Source organism: Gambusia affinis, linkage group LG11 (genome assembly GCF_019740435.1).
Source record: "Gambusia affinis linkage group LG11, SWU_Gaff_1.0, whole genome shotgun sequence".
NCBI classification, from domain to species: domain Eukaryota; kingdom Metazoa; phylum Chordata; class Actinopteri; order Cyprinodontiformes; family Poeciliidae; genus Gambusia; species Gambusia affinis.
Genome location: NC_057878.1, coordinates 4,747,344 through 4,775,149, shown reverse-complemented (window position 1 = coordinate 4,775,149; position 27,806 = coordinate 4,747,344). Strand labels below are relative to the sequence as shown.

The following is a 27,806-nucleotide window of genomic DNA, read 5'->3' as shown; positions in this document are numbered from 1 at the left end:
AGAAATGGAAAGTTTTGCGTTTCCATTTCAAACTTGAGCAACACTTTGTCGCTGTTCCACTAATGTCAAAAGAAACAATTTCTGAACCGCGGCGTTTTATTAAGTGAGAAACACAAATAAAATCACCCTTGAATAAGTTTCCCTACTCAATAAGTCATTAAAAAAAAACATCCTCCAACCACTTCCTGTCGTCTTTTTCGCCGGTAGTTTCGACAAAAGTGTTTCCTTTGCAGTTTTCCAAAAATGTACTAATTTCAACAGATCCCCCCAAAAAAAACACCTCAGCCTACCGCAATTTATTTATTTATTTATTTTTGGTGGGGAAAATGTGAGGTTTTACAAAATTAGCAGGTTTCCATTTATACAAATTTATTTCCAGAACTCAAATTTGCGCAATTTAAAAAACAATTGGAAGCGCGTGATCAGAATCCAGTTGAGTCGACTCCGTCATCGCCTTGAGTTGGAATGCGGTGGTGGCAGCATCATTTCTGAGGGCAGGCTTCTGCAAACTGAATATTTGAGATCATATTATTAGCACAATCGTGCGTTAAAATGGCCGAGGCAAAGTTCAGATATCAATCCATTTCAGAATCTGTGTCGAGACTCAAAGATTCATTTTTCACTGTTCTGACTGAGCTGGAGAACCGACAAATCTGTTAGACTCAGGATGTGAAAACTCCTCAGTCTAAACAATAATAATAATAATAATAATTAATACAGACCTTTGGGCACTTAAATAACTTAAAAACAACATAATATGTAGGAGAAAACATAACATACAGAAACCCTTCAACTGTGAGTGTGACAACAGAAAACAAGTCTGTGATTTTAACTAAAGCGTGTAGATTCATCATACTGAGATGATTTAAAAATGTCTGCAGCCGAAGCAGTGAAGCATCATGCGTTGATCAAAAATCACCCCAAAATATTTACTGAAGTTTAAAGTTGCAGCATGATAAAATGTGGAAAAAGGAAATGAATGCGCTGCATGAAAGTGTCCCCATTTGGCCAGCGAGTTTCTTTTAATTCTTTGAAATATTTGATGAGCTTTGTGTTTAACGTGTTTAAAATGGTAAACGTAACATCCTACTGAGGTAAAGTTGGAACAGTTGGGAATCGGCAAAGACTTCACTGCTGCCGATATGTTTCTGAAATTATTCTAAACTTTAAGCTGACATTGTACAGTAGTATTTGTTTTTCCTTAATAGGTGCTTTTCGTCTTTATTTGTTGCTTCCTAATTCATCTCAGCTTTAATCTGCCCCAAAAATCTGGAATTATCTGCCAGATATTTTCCCTGAAACATATTTTGGAGCCGTTTGTTCACAGCTCCCTTTTGGCGTCTTTAGGCTTGTGGTGTCGCCACAACGCAGCCCGGAAAAATGTTGCCCTGGATTTCATTTAGGGGCGTGAGAGTAAAAGGAGCTGAAGACAAATGCCTGCCATACATCTTTCTTAAATCTTTATTTACGTATGCTTTGCTTTGTGTTGTTCTGTGAAGCATTAATGTTTTGCTGTTCCGACGTGACAAAAGGTGAAAGTTGTAACTGTTTTGAATGTTTTTGCGCATGCATTCGTCACGGAGGCAGAGCGGCGGGGAACAACAGCAGCTCCTCCTTGTGTAAACCCAACAGGCAGACTCGAGCGGAAACTTTCCACAGTTTGGGACTCCGGTGTTTGCGTAGGACGTCGTCTTTGGTGTTTAGTAAATTTTATCTGTTTAGTTTACTAGGCGGCAGCTTCAGACAAAGTTTGGTCATTTGTTTGAAGTCTGAGGTGATAGCAAAGCAAAGAAACTGCCGGCGTGTCTTACGAGAACCTGACCTCGTCGGAATGACCGTTCCTTCCAGTAAACAGGACTTCTTAGGACCCTCTTAGCCTCAAAACATTCCGGTTTATATCCCGCGCTGGATAAATGAGGACGCTGGATAGGCGCTGGATGATGAGTGGACGAGCCTTCTGGACTCGTCTTGCTCACCGAGCGAGCAAATATCAGAGCTGGAACCTCTATTAAAACAGCAGGACATCATCCATAATGGGGGGGAGGGAGTGAAGGAGTTCCAGAAGGATGTCTCGATGAGTCAGGGATGTTGGGGAATGCAAATACTCTTGAAGGACTTGGGAAGTTGACGTCAGCGCAGCACAAACAACTACGATAAACTAAGAGACTTAAAAAGTACCACTTTTGATAGCTGTTTTACAAAAATTATTAATTGTTACAACAAAGCTGAAAGGCTCTCCAGCACCCTGAAGCAGTGTCAATATGCAACAGTATGTTCTATACATCAAATGGTAAATGGCCTTGATTTTTAGCTTACATGTTTACAGTTGTGAATATTATGATGAAACAGGAATGTGTTACCAGAAATTCAGAAGCTGCTACGTGTGTCTTTAAGTAAATAAAGATTTTCCAAAGGCGCAATGTAGCACACTTGGTATCTCAAGCTGAACCAGGTTGCTTCCAATGCTTTTTAGACATCAAGCAAGTCTTCAGATATAAATGTCACACACATACACCACTCCCACAAAATCATAGAAAGTTGCTAAAGAAATATTGTTGCAATGTCCCATTGATGGCACGCCTCCACATTGATTAAGTAATGCTGTCTGCACTCGTGAAGACTCACTCACATCGGCATGCTGGATGCTTGGAGGGGTTGAGGTGGGAGAGGAACTGGACTAGTAATTCAGCTGCTAGAATTGGGGCGTCTTTGGGTTGATTCACAGTTTGAGTACAAAAGCACTAAACTTTCTGAGATGATGAGGCGACCAATAATGAAACAACCCATTAAGAAGAAAATGTTCCCTTCACTGAAACAGGATATCAATTTTACACTTTTCATCCCAATACAGACACAGTTCAATTCTTCATGATTGTCATCATGTAGTTGTTTCAAAGAATACATGAGTAAAGTCAGTTGGGATTGATGTGATCTAATCAACCTGTGTTTTTTTTTTTGTTTTGTTTTTTTGCAGGTGTGTGAGCTCGTGCGCTTCCTCATAGAGAACTGCAGCAGCGTCCTGGGAGACGTGGCCTCGTTGTTCAAAGACGTCAGCCAGAAGAGCAGCAGCGACCACGGATCTGGTAAGAACTCAAGAGACGGAAAAAGACAGAGTCCAAGTTTCAGCTTGATTTAAAAACGACATACTTTTAGTCCCATTTTATGAACACTGGAGGGTAAAGCAGCTAAAAACGCTTGCTCTGTGCTTTTCAAGCATTTGTTGCCCTTCTGAAAGCGGTGATAAAGCCTCACTGTGTTGTCCCCTCAAAGTGGCGCGGACTGAGACTCGCCGTCTCCGTCTGTCTAGCCGAGTCGCCTCGGCCCTTTCAGTCCTGCTGATTGCAGTCAGCAGATTGACCTCCGGTAATTTCAGTGACTGCCAGGGTCACAGGTGCTGATTAAAATGCCACTGAATCCCCTCTTTCATACACGCCACTGATTTTCTCCCTCGTGTCGAAAATAACCGTCGGAGGTCAAAGAGCTCACGGCAGGATGGAGCTTTTGTCCTCTGTTCCCCACATCTTCGCCAATTTTTGTTCGTTCAGCTTGGGAGGTCGAGATCATTAGTTGCTCTCAGGCCTTCTCTTCACTTTAGCCGGGGCCGTTCACACTGTTAAATATATGCGACCTGTGTGTGTTCTCCACTGTGAACCGTCAAAGGACCTGAAGGTGTCCCGCATGCGCAGCAGAGGGCGCAATAACGTCAGCGTTCTCGGTGTTCTGCCAACCGCCATAGAAAGAAGAAGTGCTCAGTGTTTGTGAAAGTAAACATGGATGCTAACGGTGGAGCATAGCTTACATATTTGAAGTTGTAGTCCGGCCGGAGCCAGCATATTAACAACTTAATCCTCATTATAATCCATCATAGTTGTTGTTTTTCTTCCCGCTTGCGTGTGTCAGGGTGCAGAATAGTGACATTTGTTGAGAATCGGTGACGTTCAGCTTGGATGAATGCGACCTGGATGTCGCATTTGAATGGGATACGAATCGGATATGGGTCGCATTCAAAAAGAATCCGACCTGTGCTGTTCAGACTGTCCTGAATAGATCAGATACAGGTCGCATTACGACTAAAAAATCTGAATTTAGTCACTTCAGTCTTTCTCCCTTGTAAATAGAATAAAAGCCAAAAGTTCAACAAAGTAATTAAAAAAGTGCTGCAGTACCTACTCTCCAGGTAGCAGTGGCGTCAACATTAGACACAGAGCATGGTTAAAGTAGTGCTAGGCTACTTTAGCTTAGCTAGGTGCTAAGCTAGGCGAAAGATACGTTCAAAGCAATTGGTCTCTTTGACAATGTTTCAGTTCTTCAACTTCCGTTTGAAATTCAGGGTCAGGACGAGCTGGTTACCCATAAAAAACGTTTTTGCTGCTGTATTGTGAGAATTTACAAACGGGGCCTCTGTAATCTTTTTTTTATTATCTCCTAGTCCACAATTGTTTTAGCCAGACTGATGAGTTAAGGGATAACGTTTCATATATGTTTCTACATGTAACACTGCAAAAGCACAAGATCTTACCAAGTGCTTTTGGTCTAGTTTCTTGTGTGAATATCTTAGAACATAGACTCACAAATAACTTTTAGGCAAGATATAGAAACTTGTTTTAAGTCAATAATTACTAAATATTAATTGAAAAAAAAAACAAAAAAAAACAGGTCTTCTGGCAAATTTCTTTATTTATTACTAGACGTTTTCCCTGTGTTATATGTGAGAAATAATCAGCCAGTAGAACTACTACTTTTAATAAATATTCAAGAATTATTGCTGTAAAACAAGCTCCTATATCTCGGTGAGAAGTTATTTCTAAATTAGCTTTCATATTTCAAGTGTACCAAAATATTTGCGCTAGAAACTAGACCAAAATATTTTCCACTTTTTGAGTTTGGTGTTTTTTTTAATTGATTTTTCTCCTTTCGTTTCCTCCCTAGATGTTTCGTCCTTCCAAATGAACGACTCATCCTACGACAGTCTGGAGAACGAGCTCAACGATGACCCCGAGTCTCCCTACCAGGAACAACTGCTGCTGCGCGAAAAAGCCAAGCCGGAAAGCCGCAGCCGGGACTCGGTCATCACCCTAAGCGATGGCGACCCCGAGCCGGACCCCGACACCGATCACCTACTGCAGCTCCCCCCTCTGGCCAGGCCCAGGAGATTCAGCCCTGCCGTACGGCAGCCCCGCAACGGCTCGTCGCACGCTCCCCGGAGACTCCGGAGAAGCTCCGAGCCGGCCTTGGCTTTAGCGAATGTGCCGTCTTCCAGCATGGTGGCGGTCAACGCGGACAACCACCACTTACCCTTAAGGAAGGCCAGCTACGACGCAGCCATGGAGGGGGAAGAGGACGAGGTGTTTGTGGAGCAGGGTTTGAACAGACTGCAGCTAAACGAGGAGGTAAAGGACGGGTGTGTCCAGAAAGGAGCCAGCGGTGGGCGGAGGAAGATGAAGCATCCGCCTCCGCTGCGACTGGACGCCAGCTGTTCCAGCCTGTCTTCACCGGCGACTTCTCCAACAGGGTCCTCCCTCAGCTCTTTAGACTCTGCCTTTTCTCAGTACTCCACTGACTATGCCACGAACGCCGCAGCTACTCAACGGTCGCCGAGAGACTCCCCTCCTCAGAGGGACGCTGCGCCCCATTGGCAACCATCCGTCCATCCGCCTCGTGGGAACCAGATCTCCCAATCCCACGGACTCCACCCGAACACCTGGCTCAAGAAGGACCGCTGCTTGTCTCTGAGACAACCCGACTGCGGACCCTTGGAGGACTTACCTGTGGTGAACGGAAATTCCTACCCAACCGGCGGTGGTTGCTCTGTCGCTGTTGATAACACAGCAGCCACAGAGCCAAGCGAAAACTGCCAAAGGCGGTCCAGCAGCCCTCCGTCCTACCAGCAGGCTCTTATCCAGCTCCAGCGTAACCGCTCCCCGTTTTACAGAGGCGCAGAGAAACCCCTGACCGTCAAAGAGTTGAGGCAGCTCCACGACCAGAGCTGCGCTTCCAAATCCTCCGGCGCAAACCCATCGGACAATCCCAAACCGGCCGCAGGAGCCAAGGTCTCGCAAAGACCGGCACGGACTGAGAGAGTCCAACCTCCGCAGAGTGTTTTCTATGGACAGACGGCCACCACTCTGGTCCTCCAGAGGCCAAAATCCCACTCCCTCATCCCTGCTGCCGAAAGCCACATAGGGAGGAAGACCCTTCCTCGCCGAGCCTCTGAGCCTGCTAAGGTCTCGGCCAATTCGGACGCCTCCAAGAGCCTCACCCTAGACAGACCTTCGGGCGGTAAAACTCAGCCGAATGGCCGCAGACGGAGGGCATCGCATGTGGACCCCGACCACACCAGGCCCCAGCTCTGCCTGTCTCCTTCCGCCACCCAGGTGGTTAGGGACTACTTCTCCTCACAGGGTCAGGCAGACCCCGACTCCTGCCTGCGGAAGAGTCAGGAGGTTGCCGTGGCGATAGTGCAGAATAAGAAAGAGTGGCAGAGCAGGCGGTGCAGCGACCCGCGAGTGGAGGACTTCGAACAGCTCTTCTTTGCAGAAGAGTCGTATGTGTAACATAAAAACTGTACAGAGAAACTGTAAATGGGACAATGTGTTTCGTTTTTTTGTGTACAGCTGTTGCCTTTTATGTTATTACATGTTTTTCTTATGTTGCAGTGTTGAGTACTTTAATGGTTCTCTGTATTTTTAAAGGTACAAATAGGCACCACAATTAGCAAGAAATTATATTTAGCAGTGATTATCGCTCTGACTGTATGAACAGTTGATACAGCTGTTCCAGCTAATAACTTTTTTCTTACCCATGGGTTAAATGTGCAGGAAGTGTTTTAGCATTTTTCAATCTTTTTCAAAACATGTGAATGTGTGTGTGTATATATATGTATATATATATATATATATATATATATATATATATATATATATATATATATATATATATATATATATATTAAAAATATATGTATATATATAAATGTATGTATATATATATATATATATAAGCTGTCTTTGCGCTCACACAAGTGTTCTTGTTATTGACAGCTCTGGTTTTGATCTCTAACAGGACGTTAAAATTAGAGATGCACTGAACACAGATTTGTAGCCAAATTCCAAATCTTCTTGGTTTTTAAAGTTTTGATCCACACATACTGATATTTTCTCTTATCGTGGTTAATGCATAAACCAACGGTATTCATTTTTTTGTGTTTTACTATCATTTTAAAGCACAAAACTATTAAGGAATTGACATTTTAAATAACACTGAACATCTAGTTTAGTGTCCCAGGTTGACTTTTGGTTTGGTGCTTTCACTGATGGTTAAAAAAATATCAGATTCTTGAGATTTCTACTAGAAGGAGCAGCTTATTTCACCAACCAGCTGATTTCTCTGTGCGCCTCTCTAGGTAAAATCTTTTTGAGGATGCTTTTATGTCACTACTATATTCTAACAAGGAAAATCAACCAATTTAACATGAATAAATCTTGTCCGTATGCCTCTTAGAGTCCTCTCCCTATCTAAAGTAATTTTTGTTTTTAAAGTGAGGCCAAGATGATCCTGTTTATATTAGTTTATTTCTTAATAATTTACCTCAATTAATACATTTTACTTAATTGCTACAATAAAAACACGTAATTCAGTCATTTTAGCTCAGTAAAAGAACAGGTTTGGTGAGTGTTGCAAGAGGACGGGTGTCATTGTCCATGTAAAGTGTCGTCTCAAAAAGTATTCTGTTTATTTCCACCACCTTGAATTGTGTTCAGCCTGTATAGTTGTGAATATTTATGTTACAGATATATGTATAAATATATATATAATAATAATAATATTATCTTGATCCTTTTTGGTATGGTTTGTGAAAACAAAATATGTATTTTTGTACAAGCCAATTCTGCTGCTGCTGTCCTAATAGTATATTTGCTATAAAACGCACCATTTGTATATTGTGTAAATCCAACGCTCACAAGAACGAGGAATAATTTGGATTTTAATAAACGTTGCTCTTGAAGCGCTCTTGACTACTTTTGAAGCGCGCAATGATTTCGCTCGTACACTGAGCACCGTGGGAGGAAGAGGGAGAACGACACAGATATATGGTGCAACCTCACATTTGCCTTTTTCTGGACTTTTTATTTTTTTTCTAAAATATTTGATTGGAAATGCTCCCAGCTCCGTTGAAAAGGTTCAACGTGCTGCGTGTAGCGTTCATTTCCTAAATGAATTCATGGCTGAAGCGATACCCGGCGCGGCTCTCACTGTGACACCACAGAAGAAACAACCGTCTGTGGCTTTTGTCGTTCTTTCCTCCAGGTTTTGTCTGCTGTTTTTTGTTGAAAGCCGCCGCCACATATTTTAACAACAGTCGCTGTTTGTGGCCGGGGTTGACTCATCTGTTCGTGGGGGGGTAAAAATGAAATGGCGCACGCCTGGCTTTGTGTCTTCACCGGTTGCTCGGCAACACAGACATAACTGTGTTGCATGGTGAAAGCGTGTCCCGGCCATGAAACACATTTTCGCCGCACTGAATGAACTCCGGAAAGAGATAAAAGCCAGGAAAGTTTCAGTTTTTTAGAACGTTTTATCGGAGCTAACTGCAGGTGATCTCTCTGTTTATTACCCAAACTAAAGAGCTATAATCCAGCAATCCACCTTATTTTTCGCTCGACTTCACCAACGGTAGTCCTAGAGTGGCCCTTCCAAGGAAACCAGTGGAATGAGCTACGAGAGCGTCAGCAAATGGCTCAGAAAAAAAGCTGACATTTGTTGGCATGACGGTTGAGAAATGGAGGAAATGTGAGCCGGCCGTCGTGTACAGACTGCAAATCATAGGACAAATTCTTATGTATGCAACCAGCGTAGTGTTGGTGGAGACACGAAAACAAATAGGAACCTACACTCTGCACTAAGTGAACATGACGGGGAACCAGCAGAGAATAAAGAAAACCAAGGAACTCATGCTGTGTTACAGTTGTACTCAGAATTTGGGGAAATTCCAACTTCAAAGTAGAAAAAAAATAAATAAATCAACTGGAACGCCCTCTGAAGTCGGATTTCCCACTCTGGAAACCGGGAGCAACTCCGACTACTCCTGTTAGGACTAGCAAGGCCGCTCCTCTCATCAGCAGCAGTAAGAAGTGATTTTACAAGACACACCAGTCAGGGTGCGTCTGAGGTGTTGCATGCAGCGCCTCCAACTGTAAAGTGGACGAACTGAAAGCGCTATTTGTGCTTAAAATGATGTTTTTGTGAGAGGTTTCTGCTCACACTGATTATTGCCGTGTTGAAATTTCGACTTCTTGACTAGAACCCTGCTGCTTATAGTTACCCACTTCCCAGCATCAAATCCTGAGGAGTGAAGCCAGGTGAGTAATTAGAGGGATGAGGAGCAGCTGCTGAGACGGGTCGCTGAGGGAAGGAGACCAGTTAACACAGAGACAGCTGAACCGAGGTTATGTTGACCTTGGTGCAAGCAACAACTACGAATAGGAGCGTTTACACAGTTTTGTGAAATGTGGGATGAAGATGGAGGTTCTCCTTGGATTCAGGAGAGATTCCAGGATGGCACTGAGGTAAAGGTAAAGGTAATTTTATTTATATAGCACATTTTCAGCAACAAGGCAAAACAAAGTGCTTTACAGGAATTAAAAGGAAATACAAACAAAATAACAAACCAAAGGAAAAGAGCAAAAGAAGAAAAAGCTAATAATGTAGATCCAAAGTAAATAAACTAGATACTCCTATTCAGGGTTGCTAGATAAGTATAAGTAAGTATTTTCTGGTCTAATTCCTTTTCTGGTTTGGAAAAAGAGGAGTCTAAAAGAAATTGCTAAGGTAGTTTTTCTGGGTTCCAACTTCTAATCCCTGTTGTAAGTAACCATCCTCTGGACTTCTTGGTTGCTAGATAAGCATAAGTAAGTTTTACTTCTGAGGATAAAAGGTGAAAAGTTAATTCTTTACGATTGGCAGAAGATGGGATGAAGACGGAAGAGAGGATCTTGCTGTTGAAGCCTGATCACTAGTGATGTTGTGGAACCATCCGGTGTCTGTTTCAGGGAAATCCACTCCACTGAACTGGATGCATGTCAGCGGTGGGAGAACAAACGCCAATCACACCTTGCAAATGAGTGGAGGTGAGAAAATAACACATCCGTGTACACTAACCAGTGGCACAGAACGGTCTAAAGAACTGTTTAGACTGAAAATAAGAAACAAGTAAGATAGTCAACACAAAGGGATTGACTGGACAGGGAAGGACCCTAAAGACGGCAATAAACAACCCAGAATGATCCGAACACAAAGAAAAACCAAAACACAAACTGCTGCGTATCATGAGATCCGCACCTTACGGCAGAAAAGAATGAATCGGACCCTGCAGCTGAAGTATTTGTGGGTGTTTTGCTCCCATCGGTATTGGCTTTTATCAGAGGTCGGCGTGAAAGAACACAAATGGAGGAGGTGAAAGTTTACAGATGGCCTGCTTGGACTGTCAAATTCTTGACATTTTTAGCTGCTAGTCAAAGAGTCATCTGCACTCAGTGCTCCCGTCAGTAGCATCAAGATCAGATTGACATTCAAGACAAGGAAGGTTTGTCACAAAGCTCAAGACAGACGGTTTTTCTCTGGGTTGTCTCGTCCAGCAACACCTAGAAACCTTTCTGAAGTTCACCAGAGAATCTCCAGAATGCACATCGGTTTCTCTCGTTAACTTTGGACATTTGCGGTATCCTCAGGCACAACGTGTTGTGACCACCGGATTCTTTTATTGATGGTCTCCTTTCGAACTTTTTAGCTTAACTTGAAGGCCGTGTCTTGGCATCTTTCCAGTTGTGCCATATTCTGTTTTTAGACGACGTGTTGACCAGAGCTTTGAGACTCGTTCAAAGCTGGGAATACTGTTTTAACACTTTGTTTTTTGACCTACCTGGTGCATACGTTGACCTCCATGATCCCACGTCTTCATGTATGTTCTTTAAGTGACACACTATGGATTTTTTTTCCCTAATAATTATGTGACCTCTGAGGGCAGTTGGATGCTCTGAATTATGTCAGGGAATTAAGGAAACAAAGTGGCGATGTAGCAACCCACACGTTAACTTCACATCACCATGAGCAAGAAATGCGTCAACATCAGCAACACCCAGCTAATACATCACTGTCAGCTGTCACAACGGGTGACGAGTCTTATTAAAGACTTATTGAAGTTACCAGTCTGACCTATAGTGACATGCTCATGAAGACGGACGTATTCCAGACAGAGATTACTGGAAGTTTGACTGGATGGTCAGATCTTCAAAGATACAAGTGGATGCCAAATGGAACATGTTTAGCTCATGTTCACTTGTGACTTACACTTAAGCCAACACATACGGTTTTCAATTTTGCGTAAAACTCTTCAACCACCCCCACACCCCCAAGTGAGTCGATGTGGCTTCTTTGGTCGGCACTTTTGGTGGACTCTGGAATTTAGAGGTCAAGTTGACATGAAGAATATCGTTTCCTTCTGCATTGAAAATCCCATGGCCAAAAATGACCCACGTAAACAGGGGAGCCTGAAACGAACAACCAGGAAGAGTTGGGACTTCAGGCAGACTCATTTTCATGGAGCAATGCCAGCTCTTTGTGTGAATGAGAGCCGTCTGTCATAGTAGAGTTCCTGGTATGTAAACACCAGCAGTCAATGCAGGTTTGATGCATCTGCCACCGTATAACAAAAAAAGAGATGTCAGCGTTCCCCGTCAGTAGAAGTCTGAAACTTTTTACTCTAATTTATCGGACAATCCCCTCCGACAGCGGCACCTGAAAACATAATGCAGTTGCTGTCAAAAGTATGTATTATGCGTTAACCTTTTTGAAACATAATTCATCTTGTTGTGACCGTTAAAGAGCCCGTTGGAACTTTAAGAGTTTTATTGTAAGGATCAATGAGGGTTCGTTCTTCTGCTTTCAGGGCAAGAGGAAGAACAGCTGCGTTGAAAACTGTTCATGAGATTGGAGTAAAGACAGGATGGGAACAAAGGGTATCTGTGTCTCTTGACTCCTTTGGCGAGAGCTCAGGAGGACTGGATGCTGCGTAATCGACGGAGTCTGAGGCTGGCAGAAGCGAACGGGGATTTGGCCGCGTGTTTTCGCTGTTCTTTGCCTCTTCGGAGCGGTGTGGATCCAGGCGAAAGGGCGGACAGGCATGCAAATGTTTCCCAGGAGGAAGACGAAGTCCAGCTGATGTTTTTTTTTCTTCTTTTTTTGTTTTTTTTTTTGTCTTGAGGAGGTGGAAGACTGGCGTTGAAGCCGAGACAAGGAATGAAGACCTTGTTCTGAAGGAGTTCTGAAATCCAGGGAGAACGTGCAGCAGGTCAGGAAGGAAGGGAATTTATCACCGTGACGCCACGAGCAAACTGGTGACTGTCCTTTTCCTCTGCCGTTCATGTCGCCTCCTGATGAGGCCTAACAAGATGCAGCTGCGGATGGATGCAGCAGAGACAACACACACAGTTGTGTTTTTTCTGTTCTACATTACAACTTTGTTTTGACTTCCTCTCATTTTAGTAACTGCTTTCATTTTCATGCATAACCCAAACATTTTCACTAACACTAACCATTAACAGTATATTTCTAATCTCAACCCTTACAAAAACTTTCTTCACATGTTCCTCGCTTTCCACAAATGACCTCAGTTTGTTGGTGAAAAAGGCAAAAGTGGTCCTCTGTTAGTAGTACATACAAGTATACACATATATATACACACACACACACGGATTCTCCTCTCGAGAGGTTTGTGTTTTGTGACAAACATGACACAATAAGAAAGGCTTCCTTAAGCCCACTTTTAAAGATGCAGCGCTCGTCCCACTTGCTCCCATTAAGAGCTGATGCTGGTCTTGCAGGTGCAGCTCACACCTTCATCGCCTTATTATGAAGGCGTATTATGGGTATTATGCACCCTCTGCAAACGCAGAGCTTTTTCTTATTTCCATACATGCTTTAAAGGTTGTCAGTATGATTACTTAGCTAACCCCAAGTGTGCTGTGCAATGAAGTCACACCCTATAAAACTCGGCATGCTCACAGATTTCTATGAAACAGTACTTAAGTGTGTTTTTCTCTCATTAGGATTCCCTTGACCCACATTGAAATGTGTTAAAGTTCCTCGCCTTGCTGTTGTTGAAATTCACAGGTATTGTTAATCCGACAAAACGTCCTGCGGGAAACAAAAGCGTTGCCGTAAAACGTCGGGTGTTAAGTAAACTGTCCCCCTTTTTTTTTTTTTTTTTTTTGCATCTGACGTTGATTACGTCTCAAAAAATACCGGGACACAAAATTACTCGCGCTTTCAGTACGCAGACTCCAGCGCGGCCGCGGAGGCAGATCAAAACCTGCGTCGTGATTTGGTTCTGCCAGAAGCCAGAGCCGCAAAATGCAATCCTGTGGGTTTACGGGACTCGGCGGAGATACACGGCAACCGAAAACATGTCGGTTTTGTGTTGACGTTTTTACATGTAAACAACACAAGTTACTGTTTCAGCTTGAGCAGTTTAAGACCTCCAACAAAGTCTCTTTATATAATACAAAAAAGATTTATGTCCGGCAGCGACCACCAAAGGAAAACTGGCGCAGAGAGACAATACCTGTTAGACAACAAATGTGCCTCCAAGATTTACATAAGACCCAATTAAAACTCTGTTTATTTTTGAGTAGCTGTATTAGCTTTTCCTGAGAGCCACTGTGTTTTTTCTAGCTGTACACAATGGGGTACGTGGCTTCAAAGTGCCACATACTCCCAGTTCTGTGTTGTTTTTTTCTTTTCTATTTTTTTGAGTGTGTGTTTAACCCAGCCACAAAAGCTTACAGTTTACATGATGGCTTAGAGGTGGCATTATGCAACTGAACAAATACAGCTGAGCACATTCATATAGAAAATCAATTCATTACTTTCATGAGTGTGCATCTGAGCCCCCTCTCTTAAATGTATGAGGCAGAGGAAAGGCACGAATGTGACCTTTGCTGGCATAAAGGAAAAGGATTACGCTTCACTTTTATCTACCTCTTCGCCACCAGTGCCGGCCCGCCGATCCATGCGCCCCATGAAATAAATGAAAAGCCCTTTGAAGGTCTCTTTTCTTCTACCAGGGGAGCCCTGCGATAGGATTCCTTTGGCGTTCAGCAAAGAAATTTGAATTTGTTCTTTTGTAAACGCATGACGGGGTCACGCGACACATTAGAGTATTTTTACTGTTGAGTATAAAACCTGTGTTGCTCTCATATGGCAAGCGGTATGAAGACTTCATTGTGTTCATTTGGAAAAACTCTTTATATGAGATTGGGAAAGCCAAACCAAACGCTGCCTGGACTTGGCTCTGATGATATGCAACAAGAATGCGTTCTACTCGGGTGTGACACGTTTCTCTTTACATGCTTTAGTTTTAATGTCATTTGAGCTGTTGTTTTTTCCACTCAAGCGGGTGAGGTAGCTTTCTAATTACGTCTTTAGCATAAAATCTTCCTTTAAATCACTGAAAGGGCCAGCGTTATGTACTTACCAGGCACATCGTGCCATTTCATAGCACACTCGAGTAACTGTGTTACTTTATACAGTTGCTATACATACCCTACATGACTTAAATGAAATTTGACTTTGCAATTTTATTCCTTGAAACTGGGTTTCTGAAGCTCCTGCTCTTTCCGTCACTCTTGCTTCAGCACAACATTCCTGTCTTAACCCTTTAGCAACATTTCTACAAGCGTTTCACTGAGACGTAGCTCCTACAATGAGCTCAGCAGATGCGCAGCTCCACCAGGTGTTTGCTAGCTTGAAGGAGCTTAGTGGAAGAGTCGCGGGGTAAGAAACTCGGCTTGGAAACTGCAGCTCCGGGGAGGAGCTTTGTCGTCAAAGGCGGGGCTAAGCCCAACGGCTGAACGGTTCCCACGAGAGATCAAAGGAGTCCTCAGACATGCATAAAAGGATCAAAGCAACTCTCCTGGTCTGTTTTTAATGAGAGAATAACATCAACATGATATAAAGCTCTAGAAAGTCAATTTTTACACAATACCCCGCCTTTCAAAATGTAGATGTTTTGAACATTAAAGTACAATCTTATCCAGTGCAGCATCTGAATTTTTCTTCAAATGCGTGGCACCGGAAAAACAGCACAACCTTCCACCTGCATGTCAGGAGGAGGTGAGGAAGTGACATACCCCCGTATGATGTCTCTGAGCACAACATCAGGGCTTCAAACCCAGCGACCTCCCCTTTAACACCTGCGACTCCCACTCTGCTCCTTTCATGAGTGACGCATTCAGCGAGTCACGCTTAGTGTGGGTTATTTGCTTTGTGCGTTGAAGACATAAGGGGTTCTTTCTTGCTCATGTTTTGACATCCTTACTTGCCAGCAGCAGACACTGCTTCCTCTGACGGAGCAGAATTTCTTTCTTTTAGGTCCTGACTGCTAATAAAAGTTTTTTGCTGTGTTGCTACACGCTCAGTGTGACATAAAAATGGAAAAATCCAAACCGCCAATCCCAGACGGATACACCATGAAGCCGTTGAAGACACGACGTCGACACTGCAGGGGGGAAAGGGCGTTTGGGATACGAATAAAAGGCATAATTGGGAGAAAAATAGAGATATTTTAATTTGTTGCCTTCCCATTAACTTTTTGCATTCATTAAAATGTATCAATTCATTGACCCGTTGGCCCTATGAACAAACTTTTCCTCTCACTTGCAAGACAAACAAGTGACTACTAGGTCCACCAGCCACAACGAGAGTGTGTCTGTACACACGAGTCCCTGGAACGTGAAGCAACACCTTCCAGTGGAACGTCTGTATTTACGAGGTGCAGCTGAAATCTTCATCCCGACATATTTTTCACTCTATCCCCCTGGTCACATGTGGTTATTTCACAACTGTTAACCCCTTTATGGAGGTTTTCTGAGAGTTAGTGCTTCCCATATTCTCTGTATGTAAATGTGTTTGAGCTGTTTGACAGAACGCTTTACCGAACTCTCCTGGACGTTACCGGAGTGTTTGTGAATGTTGAGTTGCATTTTTTTTTTTTGTCTGTCAGAAAAGCAGTGTACTTTACTGAATGAATGAATCTGGCACATTTAATGTGTTGATCTGCTGCAAAGCAGACTTGGGGCTTTTATTTCTCTAAAGATGCTTATCTTTTTGACCAAGAGGTTCAGTCTTTGTTTTTGTCTGACCACACAACGTTCTCCAAAAGGCCCGTCGATGAGGGCAGCTGCACAAGTTCAGTTGAGCTTAAAGGGGGAGTTGATTTTTGCATCCAAGCATGTCGTTCTTGGTTGGTATCCACGCTGATGTTCACTTCTTTTCACACTAGACAACGAAACTTGTTTTGGGTTTTTTCCTGTTCCACTGATCCAGAGGGGGACAGTTTGGGTCAGATGGTTGAAATTTGGAAAAAACAAAGCAAAACTGTTGGTATAACAACCCCAAATACACATGAAAGCTGGCTTTGGAATAGCTAAACCAGGCTAGCATCACATCTTAAAAATCTATTGAAAATCTGTGGATTATGTTTAGAAGCTGACTTGTTGCCGGGATACCGACAAAATGAGGTCATGCTGGTAGATACAAAAGTGGTAGGCTACACGTACACATTTAAGCCTGTGTGCAATTGAAAATTCTCAATAAAGTTTGCACCAAATTCTTATTTTTCAAGCTCTCTGTCCAGAGCTGTGTGTCTCTGAGGGTTTTATCCTGCAGCAGTATATACAATCCCAACTGTATATTATCGGACTAAATGTTTTGAAGCTACAACAATAAAAACAGGTGTGGAAAGGGGAGGGGGCGAAATTTGGGGGCGAATTTTTCAAGCGAAGGTTTCAAGCCTCCGCTACATAAAATCCCTCGGAGGATTTGATTTACAAATACCACCAAATCTGATTAATGTCATCATTTTAAGTGGCTCTAAGAGGATTTTGGCGTCAGCGTATATCATTGCTTCAAATCTGGAGTTGAGCAATGAAGGAAGAGGGAAGCCACTGACCGGGCACGCCTCAATCTCTGATGGCAGCGTAATCTGTCCGTTCTGACCCACTTTCTACGCCACCGTTGGCTCATGGTCCGGCAGTCGTCAGGGTTACACAAAGGGTCACCAGCTGTCACTCACCAATGTGTTCGCTGGGATGTAGTTGAGATTACCAGCGCGCTTATCTTCATAAATAAAGACGCGGGTTTTGCTCGGCGCGGTGTGGATGAACTTGACTGGATTGCGCGGCGCGCTGACCCCGACCCCGTTAAAGAGCTTTGGGATCAGCCGGAACGCCGACTGCGGGTCGGCTTCCATCGTCCGCCCTCGGTGGATCAGGAGGAGGTTTCAAGTGTGACCCCAGGGCGAAAAGGCCGTCGGAGACGCAGGCGACATTTTGTAAACTGCTTCTCACTAAATGTCACATTCCTTTGTCTGACTACTTAGTGGCTGCAAACGGGTGAGTGATTGGATTCCTCTTTCACTGACAGCAGTGAAGCTGCATGTCTGGGGGAATTGTAGTCGCTGGTTTTACAGAAGACTTTACTAAACACTTTGGAATTACACATAGCTTTCTATGGACTGCCAAGCCAGCTGCACATTCTCGGAAAAATACAAAACCAAGCCACAAACCACAAAAAAGACTACTTCCTGTCCTCTTCTTCTTCATGATTTGCCCCAGTAATATGTGGCTGTTGATCACTCGTGTGACGCTCAGTTCAATTAACTGTCAGATGGGGGCCACCAGAGCCAATGAAACCTTTAAAAAAACATATTTTTTTTTGCCTTTTATAGACTAGAGAAACTGTGAAATGCAAAGCAAAAAATAAATAAAAAATACAATTCAAACAGTCCAGCTTTGTGGTTTTTAACTGACCCAAATTTTACAGTCCTTTGGAGGACATGGGAAAGGAAATTTACCAACACTTGATAAACATTGGGCAGCATTGGGTAAAATTGACTTTTTTGATCTTCATGTCATGTTATGCTGTTATTCCCTCATCAAAGACATGGCTGTAGTTTTGCCTTGTTGCTTTTGTGCATGTTTGAGAAATCTCCCATGGCAACCATTCAGCTGTGCAAAAGAGTTGGGTAATACCCAGCGCTGTCTTCAAGGACAGTTTCCAAGCTTCTGTCTCATGTAGCTCCTCTCCCCTGCAGCTCCCTACCTCAGGCTCCTTCAGACTAGCCAGGCGCAATTAGCAAACACCTGGTGGAACTGCATATCTCTAGAGGTCGTTATGTGAGCACATTGTCACGATACCCTGATCTAGAGTTTTCTTTTTTGATATATAGACCAATATTAATATTGGATGTATGTATAGTCTAAAAATCAGGTTGTGAATAGCTCTGCTCAACTCTACAACAAAAACGGCTGTTGCTGCATTCAAAAAAATTGTAAACAAAGAAAGTTGGGTTTTTTTCTCCCAACTTTACATTGTAAGTTCTAAAATTCTTGTGCTCAGTGACCAGACTTGACATTATTTACACTACAAGATGATAATTCATTTCCATTAATGCACGCAACCGCTACATGCAGAGGTTTTTGTGTCATCAGTGCAGAGGTGTGGCGCTGGATGCTGCAGGGAGCGTTCAGGTGCATTTGTGCATAACTGGGAAATTGCAACTTCAGAGCACAAATGAAGCACAGCGTTGTGATCCATCTGGATTTCTCTCAGACTGTTTCTGGTCAGTGTATGACGTTACCTGACCATCTGATTGATGTTGACTGACCTGACTTGTTTTCACATTTGTTTAGTCTTTAGAGATGAAACGCTTTGCATTAGCAGAATTTATTGCAGGTATAAACATTTGCTATAAACAGCTATCAGGCTTACAAGAAAAAAAAAACAAAAACCGTGTTTCTCAACAAGCTCTACATCACACACACACACACGCACACACACACACACACCAAACCTTATCGGCCAGTTTTCCGTTAAAGTGTTGATTCAAACGTTGCAACATTGGAGTGCAGTTATTCTCCCTGAGTGTTATTAATCACAGCCTCTAGCCCAGACGTCACATGACAGAATGAGGTCTAGACATGAAGGAGCCAATCAGGATCAGAGGTCAGATGCGGTGTTTGATGTCCAGTTATGCAAATCAACCAGGAAGTAGCCGCTCGCTGCTCTCCTGTTGGAACAACACTTGGAACCATCTTGATTATTAAGTTGTTGTTTTTTTTTAAATGATTAAAAATGCCACTGTAAATACAGCTTGTCTTTCAAAATATTGTATCTTTTGCTTTTCTCTTTGTGTATAAACTGAATATGCCCCATGAAAGCTATGGGTTTTTTGTTGTTGTTGTTGCTTAAAGGTAAATGCTTAATGTCGTAAACTGATAAGACATGGATGTGATATATTTTCTCCCACAACATCTCTACATGTCAGCGTACGTGGAAAAAGTCCTCTAAATAAGCAGAGTTGGACCTTAAGTGTCGGTTTTTACACGGAGCGACTCGACGCATGATCTCACCTTATAAACGTTGCACTGATCTCACTGCTGGAGCTTCAGAGTTCATTTTACTCCCATTACATGCCATTCATCTTATAGAGGTAAAGCGTTTTAACAACTGTTGCTACGAATTTTGTTTTATTTTACAGTGTTGATCAACTCCAGCGCAAGTAAAATCAGCTCTGAAATTCCAACAGTGAGATCAGTGCAACGTTTATAACTTCTCAGGGTGGAACCGTATGGTGACTGGCTCAGAGCAGGAAGTGACTCTATTAGTGTCGCAACAAAACCCTGCTGCTTATTTTACTGTGCAAATCTCTCTCTAGATTGCTTAAAATCTAAAATACTTTGCCCAAAATGTAATCAAAAACAGGCAGCAACATTGATTCTTATTTTTGTTCTGATTTTTTTTCTTATTTTTTAGCAAAACTGTTTAAGAAATCTCAAAAAGTTTACATATTTTTCTATCCCTTTGCTCATATAAAGCTCATATTGGCTGGACATGAAAAATATCTTCAGCATAGAAAAACAACAACATTGTTTTTGTTTTTATTTCAGGACTATAGTGTTTTAAATAACAGTCATATAATCAAATAATCAGTCAAATTTTAATTTTAATTAAACTGCAATGTTCAAGTACTAGAAATGTGACCTTCAATGGGAGTCGATGGAACAACAAGAATGTCAAATGGAAACAAATTGGTCATATTTAACCTAAAGAAAACAATCAATATAAAACAGGTAAACTGGTGAAATGCGATGCTGTCTAAGTTTGGCAGAAATTAAAATAAAATAAAAAATTACTAAAATATTCCCTAAAGGGTTGGTAAAAATAAATCTAAATTAGGGGAAAGGTGAGTTAAGACGTTGCAAAAATGATTTACAGACAACACATGTAGAGACAGTCAGGCTTAAACAGGACTCTTGCATTTGGGACTCTTGCATTTGACAAACACTCACAAAAACAAACCAACATGCTGAGTCCTGGCAGGTTAAAGCAGCAGCTGTTGAACCAGGTCATAGGTTAAAACTTCAACTTGAAACCTTTTCGAGAACGTCCCATCATCCAAAGAATGAATTCCAGACATAGTTTCTGCTTGGTAATGATTCCTCCGCTGTGCAGAGCCACCTCACCATTATCCCCGCATCTGTACTTCCATCTTTTCTGACAACATGAACTCTCCAGCTGCCAGTAGGTTTTGGATGTTTAACGTAATCGACTGTGTTTGAAAAGCAGAGGAGACCCACGCGACGGCATAACTGACAGACTTCCAGACCTCTGTTTCTCTGCCTTTGGCGAACGAGCGTAATTTGATCATCGGGGTTAGAAAAGCTGCCACGCGTTTTCTGGAAATGCTGAAACGTTACGCAGCATGAGCAACTGTTGTTACAAGTAATGATATTCTGGGAGTTGAACAATGCGCACTCAGAGAACCGCTCAATAGAAAGATCATCGAGAAAAACTAGAGTCCTTCTTGCTAATAGCTCTCATCCTTTCCCGTTTCTGCCTTTTGGCCTCTGGCTCAGCTTTTCTGTCAAAAGTTGCAGCTACAGTGATTTCTCATTTTAATGGAGGACAGGACGAGTTGCATCACATCGTTGGGATTGATTGGCTCCGTTCTACATTTATTTATTCCACATATTGCACTGATGCTCATAGTAATTGTCGGTTGATGATGATGATGATACAATGCTGCTACTCTCCCTGTCTTGTGTGGACAGATCAGCCCTCATTTTTAGAACTTTGATTGTACGTTTCTTAATCTTTATGTCATCGTCTTCTTTCTTTCTTTACTTGCTGTAACATTAATTTCCCCTTTGGGACTCGACCAAACCTGAAGCTGAACCTTATGCTTACAGAGAAGTGTCTGAAAAAGACAGAAAGAGAGAAGCAACTGAAGGAATCGGCCATTACAACCAAGGAATGTGGATCGGTCTCTTTGACTGATTGAGAAACTCAATCAGACCTTGAAGCAGATGGGCTACAGCAGCAGAAGACACCAGGAGAAAACAGATGTTCACCAGCATTGAACAACTACAAGCCTTTGATTTGATGACTCTAGATTTCAGCAACAACGTTGCACGATAGAGTTAAAATTTGTGAACAACACAAAAGTTTAGATGCATTTTGCCTCATAGTAGATTGCAGGAGTTATATTCTTGCCCAACTGAAGGGTTCTTTAGTAGCAACTAAGTATCATTGAACGCCGGCGTTGACCAGAGTCAACGCTTCCACAACACCTCCAACCTTCATGTCCCACAGTGCACCTTTCTTTTCAGGGTCGCTTCGTGTCGAGCTGGTTACCCAAACACAACAAAGAATTCACTTTCCTCGAAGCCTAAACAGTTTACATTTTTGCATGCCGTGCAAAAATGTAAACGATTCAGGTTTACATGCACAAACATGTAACATCCCCACAACCAACAAATACAAATACAAATGATCTCACCAAAAAGAAAAGCGAAGCGTGGGGTTCAATAGTTTAAGCGTGCTAACTGCGACTGCCGAAATGGTTTTATACCACAGTAATCTGGTATAATATGTCTCAATGATTAAACACGTATCTGTTCTGAAAGGACACTGGATTGAACTGAAGGTGTGACGCTGCCCTACATTAGATAATCTTTTTCTGCCTTTGCTTAATATGCATAAAGATAAACTCAAATCCTCTCACAGCAGCAGGGCAACAGAGTCCACACAAAGTGCCGACTGGACCGTGAAAAGAAACAGTTCTCGTCTCTCTCCTCATTTGTCAGGTTGAAGATTCTCAGAAAGAAAAGGGGAGGGAAAAAAAAGATGTTATCACTGGACGACTGAGCTGCAGAGAAAGATGGGAGTGGATGCACGGAGAAAGAAAGAAAGAAAGAAAGAAAGAAAGAAAGACAGAGAGAGTGAAAAATATAAACATGGTCTGTAGTTGTGCATTCATTAAACAACCGTCTTTGGGCCAACAAAGATAGAAGTGTTAACTCTTAAAGGTTCCACTAAACATCTCCAGATTAAAATAAAGAATAAAGAGAGAGAACCACTCCTTGCAAAAAGAATTAAAAACACAGTTTTACTCTAAAGTCTTTATGGAGGATTCTCTAATATGACGACTCATAGACTGAATTTCAGGTTTCCAGCAGATGCAGGAAACCCAGTGTCGCCAACTTGTCTGGGTTAACAGGTCCAGCAGCTCTGGGAGACACTTTTAGATTGACTGATGTAGAAAAATGGGTTCGGGCTGGGGTTCGATTCCCAGCCAGGGGATTTTCTGCACAGAGTTCGCATGTTCTCCGATCCAAAAACATGACTGTCAGGTTATGACTGTCTCTAAATTCTGCGTGGTTGTCTGTCGCTGAGCTGCCCTGCGGTGGACTGGCGACCTGTCCAGCCTCTTGCCTGAAATGTCTCGCTGGAGACTCAGAAGACTCGCCTTTCTTCTGAGTCTCTGCTCTTAAATGCTGCGATTAAGCCGTGCAAACACAGGCGCTCTTAGACCGACAAAAACCTCTGCATATTTTAGGTAGACTAACTGGACAGCAGGGAAATGTGTTGCTTTCTTAAAAAGGAAAAAACAAACAGAAAACAATCCCAAAGTGCCTAATATTGAGAAGCAATGGCTAAGTGATAAAAAGCCATCTGATTTGCAGACAATTCTTAGTTTTTGGAGGATTTTAAAAATGAATTTAGCATAATAACCCTTGGTTAAAAGAAGCAGAGTTTTGGCAGAGGCACAAACGAGTCAAAGTGAAGTGAAAAAAAAAAACAACCAAACAAAAACCCAGTGACCGCTTTGTAAAGTAAAATGGTATTCATTTATTGTAATTTTGGCAGAGAAGACGAATTTCCATCCCCACCGTGGCAGGCGGCCCGCCGGAGAAACACAAAACACACGCTCATCAGATCACTTTGATTTCTGTCCCTCTTTTACATCTCAAAAGGCGGCATCATGTAACACTGAGGCGGGAATAAAGACAACGGATTCCATAATGAGGATCGGCTTTTCGTCGTCCGCACGCAGAAGCCACAAAACCGTGTCACAGTTAAGACGACGCGATCAAGTAAAGGTGAAACCCTGGAGCGAACAAAACAAATCATTGTCCCAACTTCTGGAAATAAGCGGAAGAGAAATCTCTGAACAAGACAAATGAACTCGAGCTGCACATATCTGAATGCACAGACATGTAAACATGTATTTGGGGAGGTCAAGTTTAAATAAAAAAAGGCACAAGCAACCCCAGGCCGCACACTAGTCAGTGTTAGAAAAAATAAATCAATTTCAGAAGGGCACTTTTTTTTTTGGTCCAGGCAAAAAAAGTGCCAGTGCCCCAGCACCACCTAGTGCTTATCTGTGTGTCTACCGGGGATGTGTCCGGGTCTTTTTGGGAATTCTGGAGAAATATTCAGTTTTGTAGAGTCTCTGTTGTCCTGTATTTTCTCAATTTTTTAAATTTTTTTTTACTGCAATTAACTAAGAAATGCCTTAAACTCATTTTCATTTTGGGTCACATCCAGACCATGAATTTACTCAAGAGCCGGTTGTGCCAGAGTGTATTGATAAAACCCTTTAAACAGCCATCAAGTACAGTTGTACATCTTAAAATTAAATGATATTGAACACATTTTCATCTCAATCAATCCCTCTGGGATTTTGCAGTTGTTCTTGTGATCTTTTGATGTCAAAGTCGCAAATTTTGTGTGGCTATTTTAGACGCATTTGCAAAGAATTTTGCATTCGTCACATTTAAGTATGGCGTCACATTTGACTTTTTGCTCTTCTCCATATTGATCACGTACTATAACTTGACATCATTCAGGCTGAAGCAGCAGTGTCGTGTAAGTATACTTTTACCTACAGGTGAGAGTTACTTAAACCCACTTTTGTGAAAAATATGCAATAAACTCACAATTATGCATTAGCACGGAATAAATGCGGCGCTCCGTTGAGTTTGCGTAAATTTCAACCATCATGGATTCTGAAAAACTGAGGAATTTGGAGGCTGGAGTGTTGAGGACCACATAAGAAGCTATGGCGGGCCGGATTTGGCCCCCGGACCTTGAGTTTGACATTTGTTTTATAACGGATACTTTCAGACAAGCAAAACATTTGGATTCTTTGCCCTGCAAACCGTGGCTCAAGTTCAATAACGTATATGGGAAAATGGAAACTATAAGAAGAATCTATAAACAAAGTTAGCCAAATCAACCTATTGGTGTAAATAAAGTTGATTGGTTGATTTAACTGGAAAACTGAACTAGAGATTACTGTAGCTTTTCTCATGTTTTTACATTTTCCCTTCTTGCCTTTCTTTTTGCTTTTTTAGCCGTATTATACAAACCCATTGTAAAGTTATATGTGGGAAAGCTGTAAAATGATTTATCATGGTTTCATTTTGACACATCACCAAAATGTGGCGCTTTAAAAGGGATGTGAAATTTGTTTAAACGGAGGACATTTGGGTTGCCACTTACAATTCAGATTCACGCATTAAAGTCAGCTAGCTAAGGAGCATTGTGGGAAGTTTTTCTTTTTTATTTTTATTTCCACATGCTAAGCTTTTGGTTTACTTCGCTAAAACAAAGAATTCTCCGGCTTTCACAATTTCGACAACCACAAAGCTTAATTCGGCCCTTTAAACACCATTTGCGCTGTATGATTGGACAAGATAATCGTGTGACATTTTTCACGCCAGCTGCATAATGCGACATATTTCTATCTTTATTTTTAATTTTTATTTTTTTCAAACATGCAGACCTAGTTCAAGTCAAATTTCTAAACAGAGAAACAAGAATGTAAATGTTAACAACTCGGAGGTTTAAATAACAGATTAGTGTTACAGTTTGTGGTCAGAGATTTTTTTTTCCCCTCACAGGCGTAATAGCGACGAACCAGCACCGAATGTAAACACAGGCCGCTGTGAACCGCGCTGTACTTTTAAGGAACTGAGCGGCCGTGCTGACGCTGACATCAAATAAACTGAACACGTGTTTTAGTGATGGGCTATCTGAAGCCAGGCAAACATCAGGTTTAGGCTGCAGCCGTCGAGTAATAATGGAGGGCGTGTCAATGAAGCCCCGCTTCGACTGAAAACCACGTGACTGGAAAAAAACCTCGTGTCAGAGTTTGGCATGGGTCACGTGACTGCTTCATTTTGCGTGTCGGTTTTCAAAATAAAAGCGTGATGAGTCGCTGCTTGATCGCATGAGTGGAGTATTTGTCTTCATAAGTGGCCGAAATAAAAGGAACCTTTTATAGTTCATGTGTAATAATGATTTTGATGATGACACTCAAAGTGTAATGTTTGTTACCAGTTTTCTCAATGGTTGATTGTGGCATATTTTATGACTTTATATTTATGTTTTTATTATGTAAAACATTTTGACACTGCATTGTTGCTGAAATGTGCTACACAAATAAACTTGATTGAAAAGGAGCCAGCAAGAAGAAAAAATCTGACATCTGGGAATACTTTGAGATGATTCACTCACAAGATTCTTAAATAACAATAATTAAACCCTTCACCTCTAAAATTTTCACCTTCTTGAAATTTCCACTATTTCTTTGTTCTGCAAAAATATATCAGTCTTGCACAGCAGAAACAGACTTAAAGCTGTTGGATGAGTAAAATTCTGGCTTATGAGTAAAAATATAAGGGATCAGATCAGAGAGCCAATAGAAAGTTTTTCAGGAGGCAAATCAAAACTCGAAGAAAACTGTCTGCCCCAACAAGCACTGCACTCCGAGTACACCAAAACAAATGTCTACTGTTAAATCAGTCAATGACAGAAGAAAACAGCCATTAGGATTGGCAACAAATAATTTTAATAACTAAAACAGATTAGTTAAATAGGATTTAATTGACTCTCCTGTTACTAAACGTGAGTTTGACAAAAACTTTGTGACAATATTGCATTTACTAATTGTTTTTAAATATGTCTGTCTGAGTAACAAGGCTGTCACAACTTCACCAGCAGGTGTCACTAGTGAGAAATGAATGAAGCATCGAGTAATGAACTTTTGGGCAAAGCAATGGGCCGGAAGCTTCATTGCTTCATGAGGCTTCATTTGCCCATCACTAACGTGTTTGCTTAAAACTTCACGAACTCAATGGATGGAAAATGCCGCGAGCAAACATCAGGTTTAAAAGCTGCAGCCGTGTTTAATGATGGAGGAAGCTACAGCAGCAAGTGGGGGTCTGCTGCCCTCTTGTGGCCGCTGTAACAAACTGCTAGGAAAAAAACCTTTCGTGTCAGAGTTTGGATCTGCTGCTGATGTGTGTTTCTGAAGGAGAGCGACGGATACCAAGGACATCCAAAGCCTCACATTTGAACAATATAAGGAATTACACTAAATGCAAAAAATGAATATTTAAAAGGGTCATGTTATGTGTTTTCCAGCCCCATGGTATCATTTATTAGGTATGTCACCTTCCATTGTTATATACATAAATAATGAAGTTAAATTTATTTCATATATATGAAATAAATTTAACTTCATAATTTAATGCCTTGAAATTGGGCTTCTGTCTTTTTAAGAAACTCCCCCGTTTCAAACACTTACTTGGTCTCCGTAATTGTTGCCAGCACTAATCTTATTATTTATCAACAAGCTTCGGTGTATTTTATTGGTATTTTCTGTGATAGATCGACATAAAGTTGCAAAGAGGATTTTCTGTTGTTGTTTTTTAATTTAATGAAACACTAACTGATTAGCCTGTTCCCTTGTTACAAGCTATAAGCTGATTTCCTCTCTTTCACTTTTTCGGCAAATAACTGGGAGTCCACATTTAAGTCCACATCCATATTTAATGTGGATGAAACAAAGACGGAGGGCTTTTCCCCGCGTTGTCGTTTACGTCCCAGGTTGCCATGGAGACTAACAAACAGCTGCGATAAGGTGAATGGCCAGAAGATGTCAGTGTAGCACAGCAGAAAACAGTTTGGTTCTTTTTTTTCTTATCTTTTATTTGTTAATTTTTTATTTTTTTTTTAAAGTTACGATTTTAGATAAATATCTCAGATTTACATATTTTTTTAATCACTATGCATCTAAATTCTGACATATATATATATAGATAGATAGATAGATAGATAGATAGATAGATAGATAGATAGATAGAAAGATATATATATATATATATATATATATATATATATATATATATATATAGATAGATAGATAGATAGATAGATAGATAGATAGATAGATAGATAGATAGATAGATAGATAGATAGATAGATAGATAGATAGATAGATAGATAGATAGATAGATAGAACCAGACATAGTTGTTCTCTTTTTCTAATTTTGCTGCTGTGACCTTTGAATGCTGTTTATGCATGAACCAATATACTTGCAGACGCCTGAACTCGTCAA

At 41.6% G+C, this 27,806-nt stretch overlaps 1 protein-coding gene and 1 long non-coding RNA gene across 5 annotated transcripts in view; both read left to right on the top strand.

Moving 5' to 3' along the window:
• Positions 1-6,888, top strand: part of arhgap20 (Rho GTPase activating protein 20) — a 76,318-nt gene extending 69,430 nt beyond the window's left edge. For all 3 annotated transcript variants that reach the window (XM_044131818.1, XM_044131820.1, XM_044131819.1), the window contains 2 exons: positions 2,975-3,083; positions 4,930-6,888. In XM_044131818.1, the coding sequence (XP_043987753.1) occupies positions 2,975-3,083; positions 4,930-6,554 (1,734 nt within the window). In that variant the 3' untranslated portion in view covers positions 6,555-6,888. The remainder of the gene's footprint in view (positions 1-2,974; positions 3,084-4,929) is intronic.
• Positions 6,889-8,167: 1,279 nt separating this feature from the next.
• LOC122839839 lies at positions 8,168-12,534 on the top strand. 2 transcript variants are annotated; one of them, XR_006372126.1, is made up of 3 exons: positions 8,168-9,566; positions 10,050-10,127; positions 11,945-12,534. It is a non-coding gene; the product is annotated as an uncharacterized LOC122839839 (long non-coding RNA). The 2 variants fall into 2 exon arrangements; XR_006372125.1 differs by having other exon boundaries at positions 8,168-9,572.
• Positions 12,535-27,806: the final 15,272 nt, after the last annotated feature.